General features: G+C 40.1%; 1 protein-coding gene across 1 annotated transcript in view; it reads left to right on the forward strand.

The window, feature by feature from the left end:
• Nucleotides 1–21,821, forward strand: part of STMN2 (stathmin 2) — a 39,934-nt gene extending 18,113 nt beyond the window's left edge. Inside the window, exons 2-5 of the mRNA XM_074577321.1 lie at nucleotides 8,542–8,637; nucleotides 9,270–9,442; nucleotides 17,377–17,568; nucleotides 20,476–21,821. Of these exons, the coding sequence (XP_074433422.1) occupies nucleotides 8,542–8,637; nucleotides 9,270–9,442; nucleotides 17,377–17,568; nucleotides 20,476–20,535 (521 nt within the window). The 3' untranslated portion in view covers nucleotides 20,536–21,821. The remainder of the gene's footprint in view (nucleotides 1–8,541; nucleotides 8,638–9,269; nucleotides 9,443–17,376; nucleotides 17,569–20,475) is intronic.
• Nucleotides 21,822–22,061: the final 240 nt, after the last annotated feature.

A 22,061-nucleotide genomic window follows, 5' to 3' on the forward strand; every position in this document is an offset into this window, starting at 1 on the left:
TTTGCACATGAACATTAGCATTCCTGAAAACACCACTTTTAGCCTCAGATTCTGGTTCAGTGCTGCTTACCAGGGGGATCTTCAAAGCCATGTTAGTGGAAAATTTTGAGTGAAATATCTGGGGTTTTAAGCCATTTTATACATAAGCTGTCTCAGAAGTAAGAGTTTTACAGCTCTGTGTGCTGGCAAAAGAGTATGTGACAACCCTTCAGGCATACGATGCAAAGGAAATACATTACACACAGTGAGCATTAAATCATGGAAAATAAATCCACCCATTCAAAAGTTCCAGGCCTTAAGATTTTGATCCTTAAATCATTCATATAAGACTCTGGGTGATAGCTCAGGGGATAGAGATTTTTCTTGAGAACAAGAAAATTAATGATAGGATCAGACCCAGAATGATACATGCAGAATCATTACTACTACTCTATCAGTAGTCCTAAACTAAAAGTAAAATTGAGGATTTTTCTATAAGACACGACAGAGCAAAGCTTGCTACAATACCAGTCAAAAGAGAGTGATTTCCCCATGTGCAGGTATGTAACAAAACCAACAACAGTTCTCAAGCAAGTAAGGTAAGCCAAGGAAGGAGGGTTTTTTCCTCCTGCTGCAGCTGCTGCTGCCTATTCCCCTTTTCTTTTACCTTCCAGCTCACATATTGATGCCTACATGACTTTCACATTTAGGTGATAATAGCGTATCAGGAACTGTCTATGGCTGTGATGGCCTCTTGTGAAGGTTGATACAAGTTCAGCTTCTTAAACATCAGCATCCTGCCAAAGCATCTGAAGAACAGGAGTAGAACTTCTCACAGCAAAAATTTAAATAGCTGGTTTCAGTTAACCAGCAGGAAATAAAGCTGTCTTAGGAATACTGTGGCCGTTGCGTTCATCCTCTCCATTGTCTTCAAAGTCAGTTTTAGTTGCTCACATTCTTTCCTACATAAAGAGCTGCATGAGAAGAAAACTGAGGGAAGTGAGATGGGGTGTAGGGGTAAGGAGGGAAATATGGGGGGGGAGATGCCTTGAAAAAATTGCAAAGGCAAGGCAGACCTTAAAGAAGGAGGTCTTCTCCCACTGTGAAAAAATAATCTCTGGAACTTTTGTTTTCATCCTGGCTGAAGTTCCCTGAAGTTCAAATGGATTTCAGGAGGGCTGCAGACCTCCGTATTAGCATTGGGCTCTGTTGCCTTCTCCTCAGTCCTGAAGGACTGCTGGAACGCAGCTACCAAGAGCTTCCTCACGCTGATGTGATGCACTGGCTCTCCAAAGGGTTGTCTCAGAGGAGAGTCTAGCGCCTGGCTCTGCCACTGCTACAGACTAGTTTCTGCAGAGCTGGAGAAGGAGGAGAGGATTACCCACAGCTTCCTTGTCTGGCTTCTGCTCTTTCCATGTTTCCACCAGCGTGCAATGTCATGAGGCTATCAGGGCCCTGAGTGCACTGACAGGCTCTGGACAGGCACAGGTCTGTATTCCTTCCACACTGGAAGGAAATGTGTGTGTGTGTTTGTTCGCATTTCTGTAAACAGACAGCACAATCTGGCCCAAGGCTCTCTAATAGTGACTATGGCAAAGCATCTGCATCACTGTTTGTTTTGAGTTACCATGACAAGATATTTTTTTTTCCAAATTAAAAAAAAAGCCCTTCCATTATTATGACAATGTTGCATTAGCCTGATGAAGTAGTCCCATTAACTCATGTCACAGATGACCATAATAGCCAGGGTTCAGTAAATGGAATTTCTCATTGCTTCAGCAGTGAAAATTACATAAACTGAAATAGTACAAAATAGTAACTTCACTTCTTAACACTCTGACATCAGAAAATAAAGTGAACAAAGACATTTGAATCCAATTACACATATGAAGTAAAAATCATAGACATGGCATCTGGAGTAATCCATTTTAGTCCAAAAATCTGTAGTCATCATCAGTGATTAAGCTGTAAATTTAGGGGCAATTTTCAGTCAGACTTATGCCACCTTCTAATCTGCACGTTTGCGTGTGTTTGCATCTACACACCATAGATGCAAGAAAATCATTATTGGATGGTCTTGCATAAACAAACAGCTGCTTGTGTATTCCTTGGGGTGGGTTTTCCAGGCAGATTCTGTGCTGTCACTTGAACTATGCTGTAGAAGTGGCACGCAAGGGCTTGCACTAGAGGACAGGGTTCATTGGTACAATTTGACACAGTCTTAGTAGGAAACTGAAGGGTCAGAGCTGTCGCTTGCATCTTTTTTTGTGTTTTGAAAAACTGATGTTAGAGTGCTCCCTAATGCTTGATTCCATCCCAAATCACTTTAAAGCTGTTTGTTAAACAGATCTGTTGTTGAAGAGAATAAAATTGCTAATAATTCTGCCAAAACCTAGGTAGCTTTAGTGACTTTGGAATGGTCATGAAGGTTACAGAAATTAAGGCCTAAAGCTACTTTTTAAAATTCGCAGTTGCCACAAAAGCAGATTAGATCTGTTCAAGTTTGTTCTTTCTCATTTTCTGGACATATGGTAAGCAATGCTAGAGTCACTGTTGACAGAGGAAACTCAATAATTCACAATTTTTCCTCGTTGTCTGTTTCTTGTTTCCTTTTCATAGTACCTGCTCCCTCTATGGCCTAGATACAGAAATATCACAAAATTCAGGGGTAGGAGACATGACCAAAACTCCATACTCATCTTTATATTAAACTGCATTGCAGCATGTGAAGAGAGCAATTTTAAAGACTTGGTCACCAAAGGATGGCCCCAGGTGAGTGGGGGTCCTGTGCCACCTTTCCCAGCAGTGAAATAGGTGAGCACTATAGGGCATTAAAGAAGCAGTTCTGTCCAGCTCATCTGAAGTGCCCTTGCTTTGAGCCCATGAGCTGTTAGTACAATTTAAAGCAACCTTATTTTTGTTGTGGAAAGTGGTAAAGCGCACGTGTATATAAGGTTGCAAGATGGACTTGCTCCAAATATTCTGTTGAGCAGTGTTTTGCATCCAGAGAGACAGTCACAAAATAAGCCCCACCTGTGTGAACCACCAAAATGAGATGTCACTCCTGACCGGGCATAAGGGGTGGTTAAGATACATTCACTGCACAGGCTTTTGTTTTCATTCCCTCCATCACTGGTAAATCCATAAGCCTATAAACATCCCCATGTTTTCTGACAACGGAGGGACATTCATTGGTCTTAAGACAACCTATTGAATTTATCTTAGACATCTCCCTTGGAATGGGACCAATCACTCTCCGATGGTGCTTATCTCTCCATTGACCAAAAAGAAAGCTTTCATGACTGCTGCAAACTAGATGTCTTAAATATTAGATAACCAGCATTAATTAAAGTGAATCCTGGACTTACATCTCAGAGGAGAGCCAAAAACTAAATGACATGTAGAATATCTGTGACCCGTGCCCCACCTTGAGTTTTACTTCCCTGAATCCCATGTACTAGTCCCAATTCTATTTCTCTACTTTACAAGCACTTACCATGCAGCTTTTTTCAAATACCCCACCAGCTATGGGGAAACAATTACATTTATGATCATATAACACCATTTCATTTGACAGGAAAGCATGCAGCACACTACTAAAATGGATTATAAAAAAAAATTACTGGCCAACAGAATGTGCCTGTGGGTGTTCACAAAATGACATGGTGTTTCATGATTTAAAGCATTGTCTTGACGAACCAAAAACTGTAGCACCTGAGAGGGAACATTAACAAAGTGAAATTTGTAACAAACTGCTTTGTCAATAACATCCATGAGAAATCGATGTAAAGGATGGCTGTGGTAGGTCTTCTGTACCTTGGGTTTCATGCTTCACCTAATCTTACTTCTCACTCCTGCAGTCTCTTCCAAAGCAGAAAACAAAGCAGGATTTCTGTTCAGTCTCAGAAAACTGTCTGTCTCGCAGACACCTGGCAAGGGAACACGGGCTGAGCCATGTTATACGTTGCACATTTTGATCATGGGCAACGTGCCAGGTTCTGTTTCCCTCCAGGTGTGCAGAACTTCAAGAACTATTTGGCTAGTGGGACTTGAAGTGTCAAAAATCAGTAATGCTTTATTATATGCAGACTGGATTCAGCAAGGCAAAAGGCATCAACAGATTTGCCTTCATCAGATGTTAATTATAAGTAACATTTACACTTATCTCTCTGCTTTCATGTGATAAAAATAGTCTTGCTTATGAATAACGGTCTCTGCTGTGACACAGCAATCTGTCCTAGCTGTACTTTGCCAAGGAACAAAATGTGACCCAAATTGCCCATGGCCCATCAGTCAGGACAGATTTTCATTTTACAGTGTAAACTGTCAAAAATTCCTTATAGCTGTTGAATAACAGATGAGAACAGACAGGGTGGGTTTACCAGTGTTTTCTGTAATCTTCCTATTTTTCCCAGCAACAAATAAATGGTGACTTCTAAAGGCAGCCATAGCACTCTTCCTTATTAGCTTCACTCAATGAACAAGTGAGCTGCAGGACTGGCGGTGGACTCATTTTCTTAAGTTAGTGGAGGAATGTGGGATGTATCTGAAAAAGCATACTATTTGAGATCAGGAAAGCACTTTCAAAGAGAATCGCCAAAACGCCCCAGCTGACCATGCTTTGGTTCACATTGCAGAGCAATCTCAGAGTGCACAAACTGGTTTACTTGGTAGGTTATGAAAATGGAAGATGTGTGTTAGTAGTACATCTAATATGCTCCAGGCACTGATGGTTGGTCAGATCATGGGACCAAGCTAGCATAAAGAAAAGACTCACAAAATATATACAGCATGGGCATAGAGTCCTTGGAATTGTTTCCCTCCAGAAATCCAGTCCTGCTGTGCTTCCCTGCTTGCCCATGAAGCCCACTGGTGCCCATGAAAGCCTCCAGGAGATCCTATCTGGACCAGAAAGGAAAGAGCTCACAAAGAAAGAGCATGGAAATATTCACCCAACACAGGGAGTGGTTTCACAGTTCCTAAACATAGCCGCTAAAAGTAATGCCTGAAGTTTGAGAAAATGGTGAGACTGGCTTAAAACAATGGTGTTTAGGTGCATTTGTGACTCATTCAGAAAAAAGAAATCATGCGTTCTTGAGTTTCAAAGCTGAGTTTCTTCTTCTCTGAAGCAGTCAAAGGTTTTGGGGGCATTAGATAATATTTCTAAGGCTTTCTCTGCAACTCTGAGTATGAGGATTTATTTAAAAAAAAAAAAAGAGGTTCTGAAATAATCACACAGCTTCAGAAATTAAGATGACCTGTAAATATTAGGATATTCACTTCTAGTTTTAGCAAAAATCAGTGTTCTGCTCTTGCCTAACTCTGAAGGTTTTAATGCATCTAAACATTTAAATCTTGCTGCATTTAACTAAGAAGATTCTGTTGCCGTCTTTTGTCAACACTGTTCTTTCGTAGCAATTTCCCTATCAAAGCTTTTGTAGTATTACGATTACCATCATTTACTTTCCTTCGTTTAACTTGCCCAGTTAATGGAATGGTATGTACCCTACATGACTGCACAAGGAGCTATATAATTAGCAAGTCAGTTGAAACACATTTGGAAAATAAACTTTGTTGCAATCACTGCTTGTCTTCAAGGTTTTTTAAAAGCTCCACTATAAGACAGATAATTTTTGTGCCTATTTCAGTTAACACAAGAGGTCCTGTGTAGGTTGCGTAAGTGTTGTGCTGTTGGCTCTCTGGCCTGTTTGTGCTGTCTTTAAATAGAAAAATGTTTCTTTTGGAGAGAACAGGCTTCCATGGCTAAAACACTAACTCCTCGGGATTTAGGAAAGCACAGTTATCTCCCTGTTCAACATGCGTGACATGGGCCAGCCACTATAATCAGGCCACTAACTGGACTAACGTTACTACTTTTTTTTTTTTTTTAAATGTATGGCAGTTAAGGAAAGGACAGCTGACCAAAGCAGGTCTCCTGCTACTCAGTGCTGCCAAATAAGCTGTTCTTTGCCTGGTCAAGGGGAACAAGTCGTAGTGCTGAGGAGGTCCTTCAGTTCCTTTGAGGCCCTCAGCCCTTTGGTCTCCAAGAGAAAAAGAGGTACTTGTCAACACGTCAGGAATGGGATGCATTGCACACTCCCCCAATGGCCACCCGAGGCAGAGCAGGACTCCTTCCCATGCTCTCCTGCATCATCCACGTGTTGTTTGTTTCCCAAGGTTGCAGCAACCTCCAGAACTTGCTGTGAGTATTCAAGCCAAGTTCCAACTGTGGTTGAAGGACTTTCTAGGACAAATGGAGACTAAATCAGTACCATGAAAAAAGAAAATGCAATGCTTGTAAAGCATGGAAAGTCATCCTAATTCTGTCAGTGGCCAGAATGAAATAAGACAATCATTTCACCAGCGTTCTTTCAGTGCAGTTATTGTGCTGAAAGGAAGGAGAGCTGAGCACGTTCTTATCTTTCTCCAGCCATGTTTTGCAGATGACAAGCTGGGAGAACAAACACCTTTTTCTAATTGTTTTAAATGCTGATAGAAAACAAGACATATTTAATGTCAGTCAAAGATAAAAAACAATAATAAAGGCCCCAAAAGGCAGGATTCCTAGGACGCTGGTTTGCATGTCTCTTTCTAAAAAGCTATTTCAAGGTATACATTGTAGCAGTGATTTAGCAGACTTTGTACAAGAATGTTGAGCTTTCAGCTTCATATCTTGTAACACTCAATCCAGCATCCATTTTCTACATGTTTAGCAGCCTCCCAGGCAGCCTGCGGGGTCTGCTGTGCACCCACTCCACAACCTCCCTGCTGAAAAGGATGGAATTTTGGTGGTGCAGGCAGCTGGCTGGGCAAGCCCTCCTCAAAGGACAGTCTGGTCAACCACACCTGTGCTCTTAGAATTACGCATGCAAGTTAGATGCTTTGTTGGATGGAGGCTTAAATGAAAATATCATTATAGAACCATAGAATCATAGAATTGCCTAGGTTGGAAGGGACGTTTTAGATCATCTAGTCCAACCATCAACCTAACAGACAGTTGGACATGATTTGTCTCTTCAGAGGATTTTTTAGTTACTCCTTGCAAATTGGTACTTATATTTCAAGCCAAAAAACTTGTCAAGTACAAGCTCCCTTGACAACCTCAGTTCAAAGAAAAAAACTTCAGTACGCTCTTGACCTGAAATACTGGCTTTCAGCAATGGTTTCCGAAAAGCTGTATGTCCTTTGGGTGGGTTATTTAGTGTTCATTATTAGAGGCTCCCATGCAAAACTTAATTAGATTGCTCATCCACTGACAATTAGAAATCCATTCCTGAGTTGATGGATCATTCGAATACCACCATTTTGAGCAGCGCCCAAAGGCTCACAAGCCCTCATCAATCTCAAGGGCCTTTCTGAGTAGGAAAAACAAATTAAAAAAGCACAAGAGCATCCACGAGAAAGGTTGAATCACAATTTCATATGTATCCACAATTTGAGGATCAAAGGGCTGTCTGATTTTCCTTTAGTATCATCAAGGATTAATTTGTTCTAATCTGTTAAGTACAACACTTTCAGCCACAGTTATATTTTAAGCCATGTTTTCACGTGCTAGCAGCAAAAGTGTGTCTGCCTCTGTAGATGTGATTTTGATAGTAGCAGGGATTTGTGTGTGCCAAGACAAATTCTGAAGCAACCTTCCCCCTCAACATGTATACTTTCTGCAGTGTGGGCAGTGGCTAAGGTACTGCCCAGGGACTCAGGAACTGGGTCTAGCCTGAGCTCTGTCATTGACCTGCCAAACGACAAGTCTATTTTCACACTTACGGATGACAGCAATTAGAAAGGGTGAATGCAGAACATTGTATAATGGTTAGGTACTGGTATCACCATTTCTAGACTAACTTCTCTTCAGTCCATGACTGGAGCCTATAGGCATTACAAAGTCAGTAAAGGGAACACCATAAAGGTAAATTACAAGGGTATTTATTGCATCAGCTGATATACACTAGACCTGAGTATGGAAGCAATGTATTTTGGAGAGTAAGTGAGGAAGGAAAAGCTTTGTTTGAAGTAGTTACGCATATTAAGGACATTATGCAAAGGACTTGATAAATGTATCCTCATTTCTGGTTTTATTTTTAATTATCTGGATGACATTTTCATTTGTAACAGATAATGTCTTTAGCATCTGCCTATGGCAACACACGGGCAGCATTTCAGAGCTGTTCTCAATTGCATTTGGATACGTCAGAGAATTTGTAAGAGCTTCATTTCTCTCCACCTGCCAGGAGAGAGTGGAGTCATGGCACTCTTCCAATGCTAAATACATTTCCTGGTAGCTAGATTGACTTTCTATAAACCAGAAAGGGCTGTCTGCATTACACCCAAGGCTGAGGTCATGTATGAGGCCAGACGCAGTCTCTGCAGTACTGAGCATCTCTTGTGCGATTTGATAAAGGCTCAATGTTCAGAAGAAATAGTTGAAAGTAAATATTCTAGAGAAATCTGCCAGGTGGGTGACAGAGCAGATTTGCTAGTCCCCAGCCAGTGACCTCAGTCAGAGATTCACTAAGGAGGAGCTGGGGAAGTGAAGCATGCTAACAATGTCTCTCGTTTCAGCTTACAAGGAAAAGATGAAGGAGCTTTCCATGCTCTCTCTGATCTGCTCCTGTTTTTACCCTGAACCTCGCAACATGAACATCTATAAATATGATGGTAAGTGACTTTCACTGGAAATCATCCCGCAGGTCAGATAATGTGCTAATGCTGGGAAATGACTCAGTTTACCGTCCCGGTCCATAATGTCATTCAGTGGATATTTTGCTGATTTAACAATGAATTTGCTGATTTTGGCTATTACCTTCTATTGATTGTGTATTACCCATGATGCTGGATATTGTTCCTAATAGCAGCTAACTAAACTCTTAAAGCTAGCCCTCTCATACTGAGCTGTATTTTTCCTACTACCCATTTGAAAACTACAGCTCTTCACAGCAGACATAATTCCCAAGGAAACTAAGAAAAGATGAAAGCATGCTTAAAAAATTTATCAGCCTGGGCACTGCTCGCAGGGGGTGTGAAAAGACACAGAACCCCAATAAGCTTCCAAAACTGATGTACATTTTTATCTCTGTGAGATTAAGGCATAATTAAGCTATTACAGACAAAATGGAATGTGCTTCTGAGAACAGTTTTCAGCCCATAATCTGCCATTGCAATTAAAATGCCCAAGGCACAGATGCTAAATCTTTTGTCTGTACTTCTGGTCCTACTAAGGGCTGTGCTGCTCCTCTCCTCAATACCGCTGAGGTATTGAAGGGCTTACCATTTCTCACTTTATTGTGCAGACATGGAAGTGAAACAAATCAACAAACGTGCCTCGGGCCAGGCCTTTGAACTGATCCTAAAGCCGCCATCTCCCATCTCGGAAGCACCACGAACTTTAGCTTCTCCAAAGAAGAAAGAACTCTCTCTTGAGGAGATCCAGAAAAAGCTGGAGGCTGCAGAGGAGAGGAGAAAGGTATCTTTCTTTAAAAAAATGCTAGTAATTAGACCTAACGTAGGTTACAGAATAACAGCCAAGTTTCCTGTCCATTGGTATGTTTTCCATTGCCATCACTGACTAACAGTGTACTGCATGGACAAAAATTATTAACATGTTTAAAGAAACAAATGAGTTTATTTTCTGTCTGCAGCTTGCAAACAAACCTCACTGGTTTTGATGCTTGGGAAGCACGCGGCACAAAATGCAGATAGCTTTGGACAGGAGGTCCAAGTGCGTTCAAATACGTATGCTTACTGTGCGAGTGTAACTGGTTCATTCAGAGCATCTGTAATAGTTGCTGAAAATTAGTGCAATTCTTCTGGTGTCTAAGTTTAAGAGGTGGATGTGCAATTCAAACAGCTGTTGTCTGGATTCCCAGATCTTGACTCCTTGTAGTGCCAATGGAGATTACTCACAAGGTCTGTCTCAGGCAGCTAAAATGTCATATTTATGCAGTATGGAGCCATGTCAGCCCTGAATAAACAGACTTCTGGATCATTCACCACACACTTCGATGAAGATACTAGCATAGCACAGATAGTAAGGAGAGGCATTTCTAGCAGATACTCTCAATAGTGCTGGAAGCTGGCCTTGTAGGGTTATCTACAGACTAAGCCTTCCCTTCTTTATGACCTTATCCATAATGGTAAAACCCTGTTTCATAATCAAAAGTTTGTCACATAGGGTTTGGAAGGGTTGTTACACCTTCTTCATAAAGGTGAGCACAAATGCAGGGCGCATGCAGCAGGAAGTCCACATTAACCCTTTATTTGGCTTTCATCATGGCTGATGCGTTGAAGAGGTCTTTCTTTGCTCTAAGTCAGAGCTAGCTCAGATTGCCTTTTTTTTTTTTTTCAGAAGATAAAAAGCCAAATTCCAGATCAGATAAGTCAGAGGATGACAGGCAAAGCCAATTCCAGACTGAGTTGCCAGTCTGAAAATTAGCAGTGTTCTGGATGGGCCCAGTGTTGATGCTGTGTTGCACCATTGCAGAAAAGTCATGGCTGGCTGCAATGGCCACAGAAAACTCAAGATGTGGTAACACATTGTTCTGTTAATCCGTGTTTCCTTTTGCTATGGAATAAAAGGAGAGAAAGAGAAGCCAGGGAAGCCTCAGGAGCCTTAGAAGGACTTTCTGTGTCTGTCAGCCAGGCAAACAATGTTCTTATGAGGCCAATCTGCCTGCACAAGCTAAATTGGAGTTAGAAACCCCTTCCGCCTGCTCATGGAGTCCCTGGTAGAGCATATCTGAAAGTGAAACAAACTTAGATGTCTCTAAGCCTTTTATTTATCTCTTAAACAATATATTTGTTACTAAAAGTGTTTCTAGATATGGACAATAATGTATACAGAAGTCCAGGGACAGCAAATATGACAGAGACAGCACATGGAGCAGCTCCAACAAAAGCAGCTCTATTCTCCTTTCACTCCTGTCAGACCAGGTCAGGGTCGCTTCCAAGAAACCCAATGGAGTGATTACATCGGTGTATGCTGAGATGCAAGGCCATTGAATTCAGTAGATCTGTATTACTGATAGATCCTTAAAACCTGGCCCTCAGTTTTGATTTGCAGTAAAACCTCACTATTCTGGACCTCACTAATTTGAACAATTATTTTAGGGAACGGTAATTTTAGGGAATTATTTAGTGTTGCCACATTTGCCGTTTCTTCTGCCTTGCTAACACAAGACTGCTTCTAATGCACATGCATTCACACTACTGTTTCTTTCAAAGAAATACTTCTGCCAGAGTATTCATTTCAGTAAAAAACATGACTGTATGTGAAAGGAGTATGCATTTGCACTAGCACCTGCCCAGAAGTATGAGCTTTCACCCACCCAAATGATGATACGCCCCAAAGACTCATCTGTGAAGTGCCTCTGTACCGAGTACAAGTACTCAAGTAAAGATATGGACACAGAATGCAATGGCAGCAATTAAGAAGCCTGATATTATGCATATACTTAGTGGGAAATAGAAATTGAACGTCCCAGCGATTTCATTTCATTGATTTCATAACTGTTAATTTATTTCTACAGAAAAACTCATTACGCAATAAACTGGTAATCAGTGATAGCAATACAGACACCTGCCATTTCTTCCCTTTGGTACTATATTAATTTTGAATGAACATACGACTGAGTTATTTTAATAGACAAGATCCTCCACATTAGCATTGCAGCAGAAATTGCTGGGAAAGGAACAAAGAACAGGGCAGAAAACTTCGTTACCTCACTGTTAAAATCCCTGGTGCTCCCGTATCTCAACTATTGCCTTCATTTTTGGCCTGAAAAAGAGTATATTGCAGAGGAGGATAAAAAAGTAATCAGAGGAACAGAACGTCTTCCATAAGAAGATAAATTAAATAGTCCACGTTTAAGCTTGGAAAGAGGCAACAGATGGAAGATAAGATAGAAGTCTACAAAGTCATGAATGGTAATGAGAAGATGAATAGGAGCAATTATATTCTGTTTCACGCAATCCAAAGGGGAAGAAACACTCAATGAAATCATCAGACAGCAATTTCAAAACAGAGAGAGGGAATCACCTTTTCGTGCATTGTTTAATCAAGTTGTATTTGTTATCACAGACTATTTAGAGATTATTAAAATATTATTTATTTCCAAAAGATAATAGAAAAATTGACAGAGCACTACCTTGTAGAAAATGATTATATGGGTGTAACCTCTGGCTCTGAAAATGTGTAACCTGGTGACTGCTTAAAGCTAGGAAGCTATATGTGTGTGTATTTATATATTTTTATATATATATATATGTATGTATATATAGTCATCTGCACTTTCCCTAAGCATCTTCCACTTTCTGCTGCTAGACAACCCAGGCAGACTTTTTCTGACACCCAGCATGGCAGTTGTTGTCGTACTTTTCAATCTATGTACAACAGCTATCAGGCATTACCATTCTAGATCGTGTCCTTCCAGCACAGTTCTAATTAAAATCAAGTATAACTAATGGATGAGAATTGCCTTTTTGGAAAAAAATACTAATTGATTTCACACTGCTTAGGAATTAGGTTCTGCTCTGTTAATTAGGCAGTGTTCATTTTCAAACTCATGAGAACATCTACAGCAATACGTGCAGTTCAGCAGGCTCCTACTTACTCTGTTTCCTGTTTAGCGTTCTTGCTTATTCCCTTGCAAGCTTTCACAGGACCCTTTCCTTTTCTCCCCCTTTTTCTCTACCTCACTTCACAGTCACTGTGACCTCATACTCTCAAATCAAAATGAGAATTTCACCTGAGGCATTTTTTCCTTTTGCACCATGCAGCGAGACCCATTTGGGCTAGTTACAGATTTGTCCTTTCCATTTATAGAATCCTCTTTACAGCATGTCATTATTATCCCATTATTTTTTTGGCTTATGTGTGCTATATTTTCCCACCTTGGTGGATAATCAGAAAGATCTTTTCATCCTTCCCACTGAAGAAATTAGAGCACAGTGACATTGTATGGAGCATAAGTTTATTTCTTACATCATCTTTAACATTTATCAATTTTTACCCATTGGCCTTGAACGTCCAGCTATTATTACACTTGATATACAGACTTTAAGAGCCATATGTCGAATTATATATCTTTACTGCCCATGTTCAACTTACTGGCATAAAAATGAAGCACTAAAGGGACACACATTTCTACTAGACTTCGGATTATGGGAGAGAAATTGTATGTAATTAAATCCTCTTAATGGCTTTGTATTGGGATGAAATTGAATCAGGCTCCTCCCTAGTGCTTAGTGCCACAAAGTCATATTTTTTAACTTTCATGGTCTTGGATATAGACTTATAGCTACATGAGTTTTTAATACCATTACTATGAAATGTCACAAGGTAAGCCCCCCGTGCAGCCTAGTCTGGGCAAGGCTCACTGTGCTCTAAGAACATTGGATGAACGGATTCAAGCTGAAATTCCCAGTTTAAAAGTAGTTGTGTGCACCAATTTCTTCCTTAAAAGTAATTCCTTAATTTTATCTCTGCACAAATAGCTTCAATATTTGGATGTACATGTCAAAGAAAGATAGATCAATTTTAGTGAGATAGTGAGAAAATGAAGCACCTCTTACTCAGATGAGTAGGAGTTTCTTCTGGTGAGTAATAATTAAAAATATGCATCTCCAAAGCCTGTTGCCACAAATAATTTTGCTCTTAAAGTGAGTGCTTACTTGTCTGCATCTGTCTCTGGTCAGCTAGCTATGAGATGTGGATTTCCTTTCGAAGCACTCATCTCTGAAAACTGGAGGTGTACATGATGAGAAATATGACATGAATATCATAGGAGCTTGCCTGCATTACCCATCTTTTTGGCACAGAAGTACATTTCTAGCATGTTTTGCAACAATTTTGTTCCTCCACACCTAGCCCTAAAGACTGCAGCTATAGCTGCATTGATTATGCCTTGTTATATTTAAGAAGTCTTCTGGATATTCCCCCTTGCGTATTGTTTTTACCTTTCTCCACCGTTCCATACTTTAATTTCCTCGTTGACCTTCTTTGTCTTTCATTCCGTTTCCAGACTCTTTTACTCATTTTCTCACAACAGCTGTAGAAGAAGCATTTATTGTAAGCCACTTACAAGTGTTTTAGAACATCGAGGATCATTTAGATTAGATTAGAATATCGAGGATTTGAGAATATCCTTTCTATCACTTCAAACAATACAATATTGAAAATAAACTTGGAATAAAAACTTCCTACGTATATTGGAATCCTGTATCAAGACCACAGGAGTCCAAACACAGCAGTTAAAAGCCAGCACAAACAACAAAGGGAGTCTATTAATTCCAGCCCCACTAGGTATCTGGGGTCATTCATTTAGTCATTTCTGGATGTGTAGTAGACTTTGAACAGACAGGGTAGCCAAGTTCTTTTGCCAAATGTGTTGGAAACAGAAAACCGTTTGACAATCCAGTACAAAAACATACCAACTGCCTTCCAAAATTGTTGTAAGGCAATTTCAAAAATGTTCTGAACACCAGGGAAACAGGCAGACTCCCAGCTGGGTTAACACAGCATTAGAAGAGGGATGTCAGTCTACAGGAGACTGTACCCCGTGGATGTTCTGTGGCAGGGAGGGAGGTCCCTTTATTTTGAACCAGTCCTGGGTACCTTGAACATTTTGAGGGAGGAAAAAGAATGCCGTTTGAGGCATATCTTAAAGGAAAATGGCAGTAGGAGTGTGCAGTCAGTTCCTGAAGCCTGGATTAGCTTTCATTTAGACTCTTACTGGTGTCAACGCAATTTGCATCCAGTAAATACTGAATTAGAGTGTAAGGATCTTCTTCATTATCATCCATTGGTGGACAAATTACTTTTGAATGTGTTGTCTGCCAGCATAGCCTCCAGAACTGTGTGTACTTTGATGTGGAACTCTAATATTTCACTGTTCTCCTGGATTTATGATAATAAGAAGTAGTTCCAGAAGGCAAAGGGTTTGAATGGAAGAAAACAAAACCTGAAAAATGGGCAAGAGCCCCAAAGTCTCAAAGGCATTTTGCTGCCCCCCATTGAAAGCCAATATTCTTTTAAAAAATGCCGCTTAGTCCAAATGTTACTTTTTATTATAGCATCTCCATGGAGCCTGGATTTGCCCTTGGAAATGTCTGTTTTCCAAATCTGAAAATTCTTGATTTTATAACACATTATATACACATATTGAAACACCATGAAATGTTAGGGAAAGGACATTACAATTAGTATCATAGTATCTTTTCTATTGAAACTTACAACAGGAATGGAAATATAGGTTTAGATTATCAAAGTTACTTTTAGATGACTTAACAACAGGGTTCACAAAATTAATATCACCACCCAAAATTTAATGATGATAACTTTTCCAAAAGTAGATGACAGGTTGCCATTGAATAGTAAATTAAACTGAAAATGCAGAATAACTTTACAAGCACTGGTCAAACTGAGCCACTCAAGTTGGTCCAAAAATGGTAAAGCAAGATGAAGATGTTCAATTATTTCAGTTTTACATTGTACCAAATCTTTCAAAGTAAATTTTTTACATTTTTAAATAGTCTACACTTAAAGAAAGGTTAAATGCTAAGTATCTGAAATCATATACTTTGTTTCAAAATAACCTATTTTTATTATATGATTATTAAAATTATTGATGTTTTTGTTAAACTTACGGGGCTTTTATGATTTTTCAATTAGTCTACAGAACTCCTTCGTTGCCCAGCTCTTTTTCCCATTGGCTCATTCTCCTTCCATTCTCCACCAGTGGAACCCCTTCTGCTTTTGGTTGCACCTGTCTGTGGACTTTTTCTTCCCATTTGCACCATCTTTTGGCCTGCACAACAGTTATTTTCTCTGAGTGAAAGACCTGAAAAACACTTGCTCTATTACTATCTGTTAGGCATATGCTATAATGGAGGTAAGAGCCAGGAGGAGACTTTGTAAGGTAACAACCGTTTAATTAGACCCTTCCCATCAGCAAGTGCTCCAGGGATCAGAGTTTGAGAAATGAGCCCTTAACAGCAACCGGGCCACAGGTCAAAGCAAATACATTAAGTGGCCAAGATGGATGAAAGTAGCTTTTTCCTCTGATCTCAAGCAAGCCATTGCAGCCTCGCAAAGACAGGTATGTTTTAGTCCAGTGTCTTGCTGCAAGATGTTCCGCCTCGTTTTTGCAGCCTTTTCTAGAATCTGCTTAATTTACCTCGTCAGCGCATTTGGCTTTATGTGTATCTTACCTCTGTTAAAATATTTGTTTTCTCCTCCTAGTTGGATCTCACTCATGTGAAAGAACTGCAGCCTTTTTCACTCCATTTAAAGCCACACGATAGAATTTAATAGGATTCATTACCACTAGTTGTAATTATTGGTTAAAGCCCTTAATTTAGGCCTTAAACTAATTCATTTTTGCAGATAATAATGGCAACAGTGCATTGCGGTCTGCACTGAAATACACATTTAGCTTCCCAGAGCCATATTTCATTCCCTGTTTTCTGTTTGCTTCTTGTGCTCCCTCTAATTTAGTTTATCCAAAAGCATACAATGTTGTTTATCTTTTCCAAATAACCCCTCTGAAACATATTGTCTTTTCAACTAGACTTGTCTGGAGGATGGGCCCAATGCTGCAAGTTCTTTGGCTTCCCTCCTAGGATTAGTGGTTTTGTGTTAGTAGTTTGATTTAAAATAAATAACAAAGCTTATGCTTATGCGCAGTGAGTTTACAAAGCAGAATAACACAGTATTGTGCATAGGCTGCATCCACTTAATTCCTATCTGCAATTTTCATCTGCCTTGCAAAATTTGAATTTTGAACTTAAATAACTTTTTTGCTATTTTCTATAGAATAAAACCCTTTTTTATCTTCCTAATCAGTGAGATGAGCCACACAAAAGTATCATGGGGAAATAACATTGTCTGAATTGATTCTGTCTGTCTTTCATAACAGCAAACTTCAAAGCCTGCTGTTAACTATCCAAGCACATTAATGGCTAGTCCAACATAGGTGAAAAATGCACATCTCCTGTGTCAGCAACCTCCTTTTTAACACTATATATGCCTTCAGCTCCAATCCCATATCTCTACAAATAACATGCTCATAGTTAAAAGACTGCAGCTGTCAGAGGTTGAGCAACCACTGCAGTAACCCAGACAACCCAGGAGAGTAACACATGACAGCATTTCTTGCTAACAGAAGTGCTTCAGACACTTCTTTGCTGCTGCCTGAGGCTTGTGCTCCATATTCAGCCAGTGCCTCTAAATCCCTGATATTGAAGCTAATCTGGTTTATACAGACGTGATCTTTCCAAACTGTGCATGTAATAACAAAGCAACAAACTTTACACAGTTTCTGAACTCAGTAAACTGTTGCCCTATGGGGTTTTTTTTCTCCATATGAGTACTTCATTTCAACCACGTCTCTCTGTTTCCAGTCCCAGGAGGCCCAGGTGCTGAAACATCTGGCAGAGAAGAGAGAACATGAGCGAGAAGTGCTTCAAAAGGCTTTGGAGGAGAACAACAACTTCAGCAAAATGGCAGAGGAAAAGCTGATACTGAAAATGGAACAGATCAAAGAAAACCGTGAAGCTAATTTAGCTGCTCTTATTGAACGTCTCCAAGAAAAGGTAAACCACACCATCACTCCTCTCACCTTAGACTAGAGAGGAAAATCTAACCAGTATTTTGAAGAGATGTTTTGGGTAGCTCTTATCTCAGGTGCTACACTTGAGCAATTTTTAAGTCAGAGCCCCTGATGCCTATCTAAACCACCACTCACTTTCAAAAAAGACTGAACCTCTATAATCACACAATCACAGCATAGCTAAGGTTGGAAGAGGCGTCTGTAGGTCATCTGGTACAACCGCCTGCTTAAGCAGGGTCACCCAGAGTAGGATCCCCAGGACCATGACCAGGTGGCTTTTGAATATCTCCAAGGAAGGAGAATCCACAACCTCCCTGGGCAACCTGTGCCAGTGCTCGGTCACCCTCACAGTGAAAAAAGTGTTTCCTGATGTTCAGAGGGAATGTGCCATGTTTCAGTTTTTGTCCATTGCCTCTGGTCCTGTCACTGGGCACCACTGAAAAGAGCTTGGTTTTTTGCACCCTCTATTCAGGAATTTATAGACTTTGATGAGATCCCCCTGAGCCTTCTCTTCTCCAGGCAGAGCAGTCCCAGCTCTCTCAGCTTTGCCTCATTGGAGAGACTGAGAGATGCTCCAGTTCCTTAATCCTCATATGGCCCTTTGCTGGACTGTCTCCAGAGAAAGGCTGATTTTCTAGCTTTTAAGAAATGCTGTGAACAAATGAAAGGTCGCTTGTGTTTGAATTTTAGCTTTTAAGAGAAGTCATTGGTCAAATCAGTTGTCCTGTGTTTGTAGTTCTTGGTTTCTCAGAGGAGAAAGGTGAAAAAATATGGAAATAAAATATTTCCTGTACATCAAAAGGGCCCTGTTCTTCCACAAGAATTGCAACTAAAAGAGAGTAAATTTTCTTCTGGAGATCTTTTGTACAGCCAGAAGAAACAGGTAAATCACAAACCCCACCATGCGGGATCAAGTGTGCCCTTCTCCAAAACAACCCTTCCACACAAGAGAGGGAAGCATGCAAATAAAGATTTAGAAGTGTTAAGAAAAAATTAATTAGTTCTCCATGAGTGATCACTTGTTTCTCCCAATGATGAACTTTCTAATATATTAGTAAATTGACTAACAGAAATAAAATAGCTCTCAGAGGTTTTCAGTGAGGTCTTCCCCATAAGAACCTCTGCTTCTTTGATGGAGACAAAAGCCTGGGAGAGCATGAAAGAAACAACAGAAACCAAAGGATGATGTTACAAGTCACTATGCAAATGGGATAATTCTTGAGCTTAAGAGCTATACCCGGATAACTTGACATTTTTGCATTAGATTAGTTCACAGACATATATTGCAAAGCTTATGAAAACAAAGGGAAAAGCCAATTAGCCATCCTTCAGGTCCACAAGGAAATGGGAAGGACAGCTGAAGCATCTCTCTGTCCTGTGTTAATGTTAACAGACTGTTAAGCCCTGTTCCCACAGCAATATGATGGCATATGTACATGGAATCCAAAGAAGGCTTCTGAACAAAGATGACAATAACTCATTTGGGAATATTTGTACAGACCAGTAAATAAAAATTGTATGACTATACAGTTTTTCCAACACAAAAGTGAACCCTGAATATGCAGGAAAAGAAGAAGTGAGATATCTGTGTCCAAATCTTCAAAAGTTACACAGAACCATGAACACTCCAAGGTTTTGGTGTCTAGAAGTTCCTACAGTCAAAGATAAATACTGTATACTGCAGTTAACAGGGGTGAGGAACAAGTCCCATATAAAATCTAGCATTCAGAATTATGGATCTTAGAAGAAACTGTGATTTACAGAGTTAGTAAATGCAATAAGCTGTCTTGGCCTTAGATCCATAGAGTTGGCCATATGGTTCCTGAGTTGGATCCCTAGTCCAACTCAGACAATAAAAGGATAACTGTTGACTTCAGTGAATTTTTGACCATTAAAGACCTTCTAATGCATGGAAATACTTAGGGAGTGCTTTAAACTGAAGTCAGCTAGGGATGGTTGTTTGCTTTGGTAGTCACCTTGTGCTTGCCATTTGGTTGTCTGGGGTTGTTTTTAATGACTAAACACAAGAGGTAAAACTCTGATAGTTTTACAGTTGAAAGGAGAAAGGCATGCACCAAAAAAACTAAAACCCAGAAGTTGCCAAGAATAGTAGTTTTATAAACACCCCAAGTAGAACATTCCTAAATTCATTTGACAGCTGTTGTTCCTGACCACAGGCCCATTTCCACAGAAGTATCTGAATATACAATAGCTCAAATAAGCCTAAATCAATTATGAATGCTTTTGTAAAAGGGAAGAGAGCATGGCTGAATGCAGACAGAAGGGTCTAGCATTGACTTTTGGTAACTGCATCCCAGAGAAAGAATGGAGAGGACAGCTAGCTTCATCATTCCATCTAAGGGGATGTTTGAGATGTTCAGATTGACCCACCTTGGTGGAACTAAATTTTTGGACCTTTATTTATGGTTCCTAAATGCTACAGATAACACAGTAACTAACACTTCTTCTGCATACAGTGTGCAAGCAATTAATTCAAGCCAACTCATCCTTCCCTATATTTAGTTTAACATCTAGGAATTCAAAGAGCAAATGTGAGCAAGTGGCACATTTTATGCTGCAAGTAACGCCTCTCTGTGTGGGTCTTTAAATTGAAACTCTGTGCGGTGCTGAGAATTGCAAGGCCATATCAGATAAAAGACTGAGCTCCGGTCTACTTACTGAGCATAAGTAGAATGTAAGCATTGAACGTGCCTCAGGCTGGTCTGGTGGTGGTGCACCTCTCCTGAGTTGCATCCTTTAAAGACGGTTGTGCTGTGAAACAAATTTTGCACAAGCATCAAATGCACAACCTAAATGGGTTGTCATTGGGAGGCTCCCTGGGCAGGCGGAATGAGAGAGGTTTGATTTTGTCCTTCTTGATGTTTTCCAGGAGAGGCATGCTGCAGAGGTCCGTAGAAACAAGGAGCTCCAGGTGGAACTGTCTGGCTGAAAACAGCAATGGTGGATGTGACCCATCCCCACCATTAGTAAACTCCCCCTGCCTATATTATTATGGATCATGCGATATCAGTATGGGAAATGTATGACATGGTTTAAAAAAAAAAATCAAGAACTCAATAAAAAACTTTAAAAAAGAAACAAAACTAAAAACAAAAACAATGCGGTCTCTTTGCAGAATGATTTGCTTGATGTTTAAAAAACTTGGATCTTATTTTGTAAATACTTACATTTTTGTTAAAAAATACAAGTATTGCATTATGCAAGTTATTTCATAATCTTACATGTCCTGTAACAGGCTTCCGATGTTGTCTATTTCCACTCGGTTGAATTTGCTGGGTCTGTTCATTTGAAGCACCTCACGTCTAACTCCATCCCCTGCGACTTTCATTCCAACCCACCACGAGGTCAGTAGTAGTTCTATGGTGCTAGAGACCAGTCATTGCCTAATAACTTAGACCGCTTTGCCATCAATAAGCTTTGTTGAAACAGTGACTCAATCACAGGTACCGTGACTTCTCGTTCAGCTGTCCAAGACTAAAGGCTCTTAAAATGTAGTTTCTCCGAATGCAACTCACACTACAGGAATCTGTAGTGTGCTATGTAATTGTGGTTAAATTGCCACACGCAGTACTTGTTGCTTCTGTTTTTTTGAGGTGAGGCAACAAATACAGCAGTGCAACAGAATGAAAGCAAGTGGGATCAGTTTGAGGCAAATTTAAGAGGCTCATCGTAACCATCAAGCTATGACAAATTATTATGGATGATGCCAAACAGCCATACAAACGCTAATTGTAAAGTGAGCTTAATTCTCCACTTCAAAATTTATTGATGGAGCAACTAAAAGCATCAAGTGGCTTTATCTGTAGATGCCATGATCTATGATACTAATCTGATGCGACCACATTACATGTGTAATAGTACAAGAGGCTACCAAGTATTTCACCTGGAACCCATGAGCCAGTTGTTACCTTTTTTTGTTGACACTGCTGACTTCCATTCGTCATTTACTCTTCAGTGTTAGCCAACCCTACCTAGTGACAGACATCTAGGACTAAGAGGCCTGAAGCAGGAGGAATGACTAGACAGGGTGCTTGTGCCAAGTACAGTATCACCAAACCTAACACATCGTCCCCAAAATAGCTGCAGTTTTGAAGTTGTCCCTACCCCCTGGAGGTTGCTGCCTGCATATTCTACTCTTCATTAGTGCTATTTTCCTGTATGTCATTGTGAGCAAGCTGTGATTAATAAAGAATTGGGGTTCTGTGAACTGAAAAAGGGCTTGTCTCTTCTCTCGCTCCATTACTTCTGTGACATGAGCCCATGTGAGGTGAAAACCTAATGTAGGCCTAAAAGCATGGAAATAAGACTTAAATAAGACCTATTAATAACTCAAGCCTATTTCTCTGCTAATACAGGACTAACCCCTGCTATGTGTTTCCCAGCGTTAAGACTGGTTTCTTTTAAAGATTACCATCTAAACAGAGCCTATAAATGTGACCTTTGGCACTGAGTTTA

The sequence above is a fragment of the Larus michahellis genome, chromosome 2 (assembly GCF_964199755.1).
Source record: "Larus michahellis chromosome 2, bLarMic1.1, whole genome shotgun sequence".
Taxonomy (NCBI): Eukaryota; Metazoa; Chordata; class Aves; order Charadriiformes; family Laridae; genus Larus; species Larus michahellis.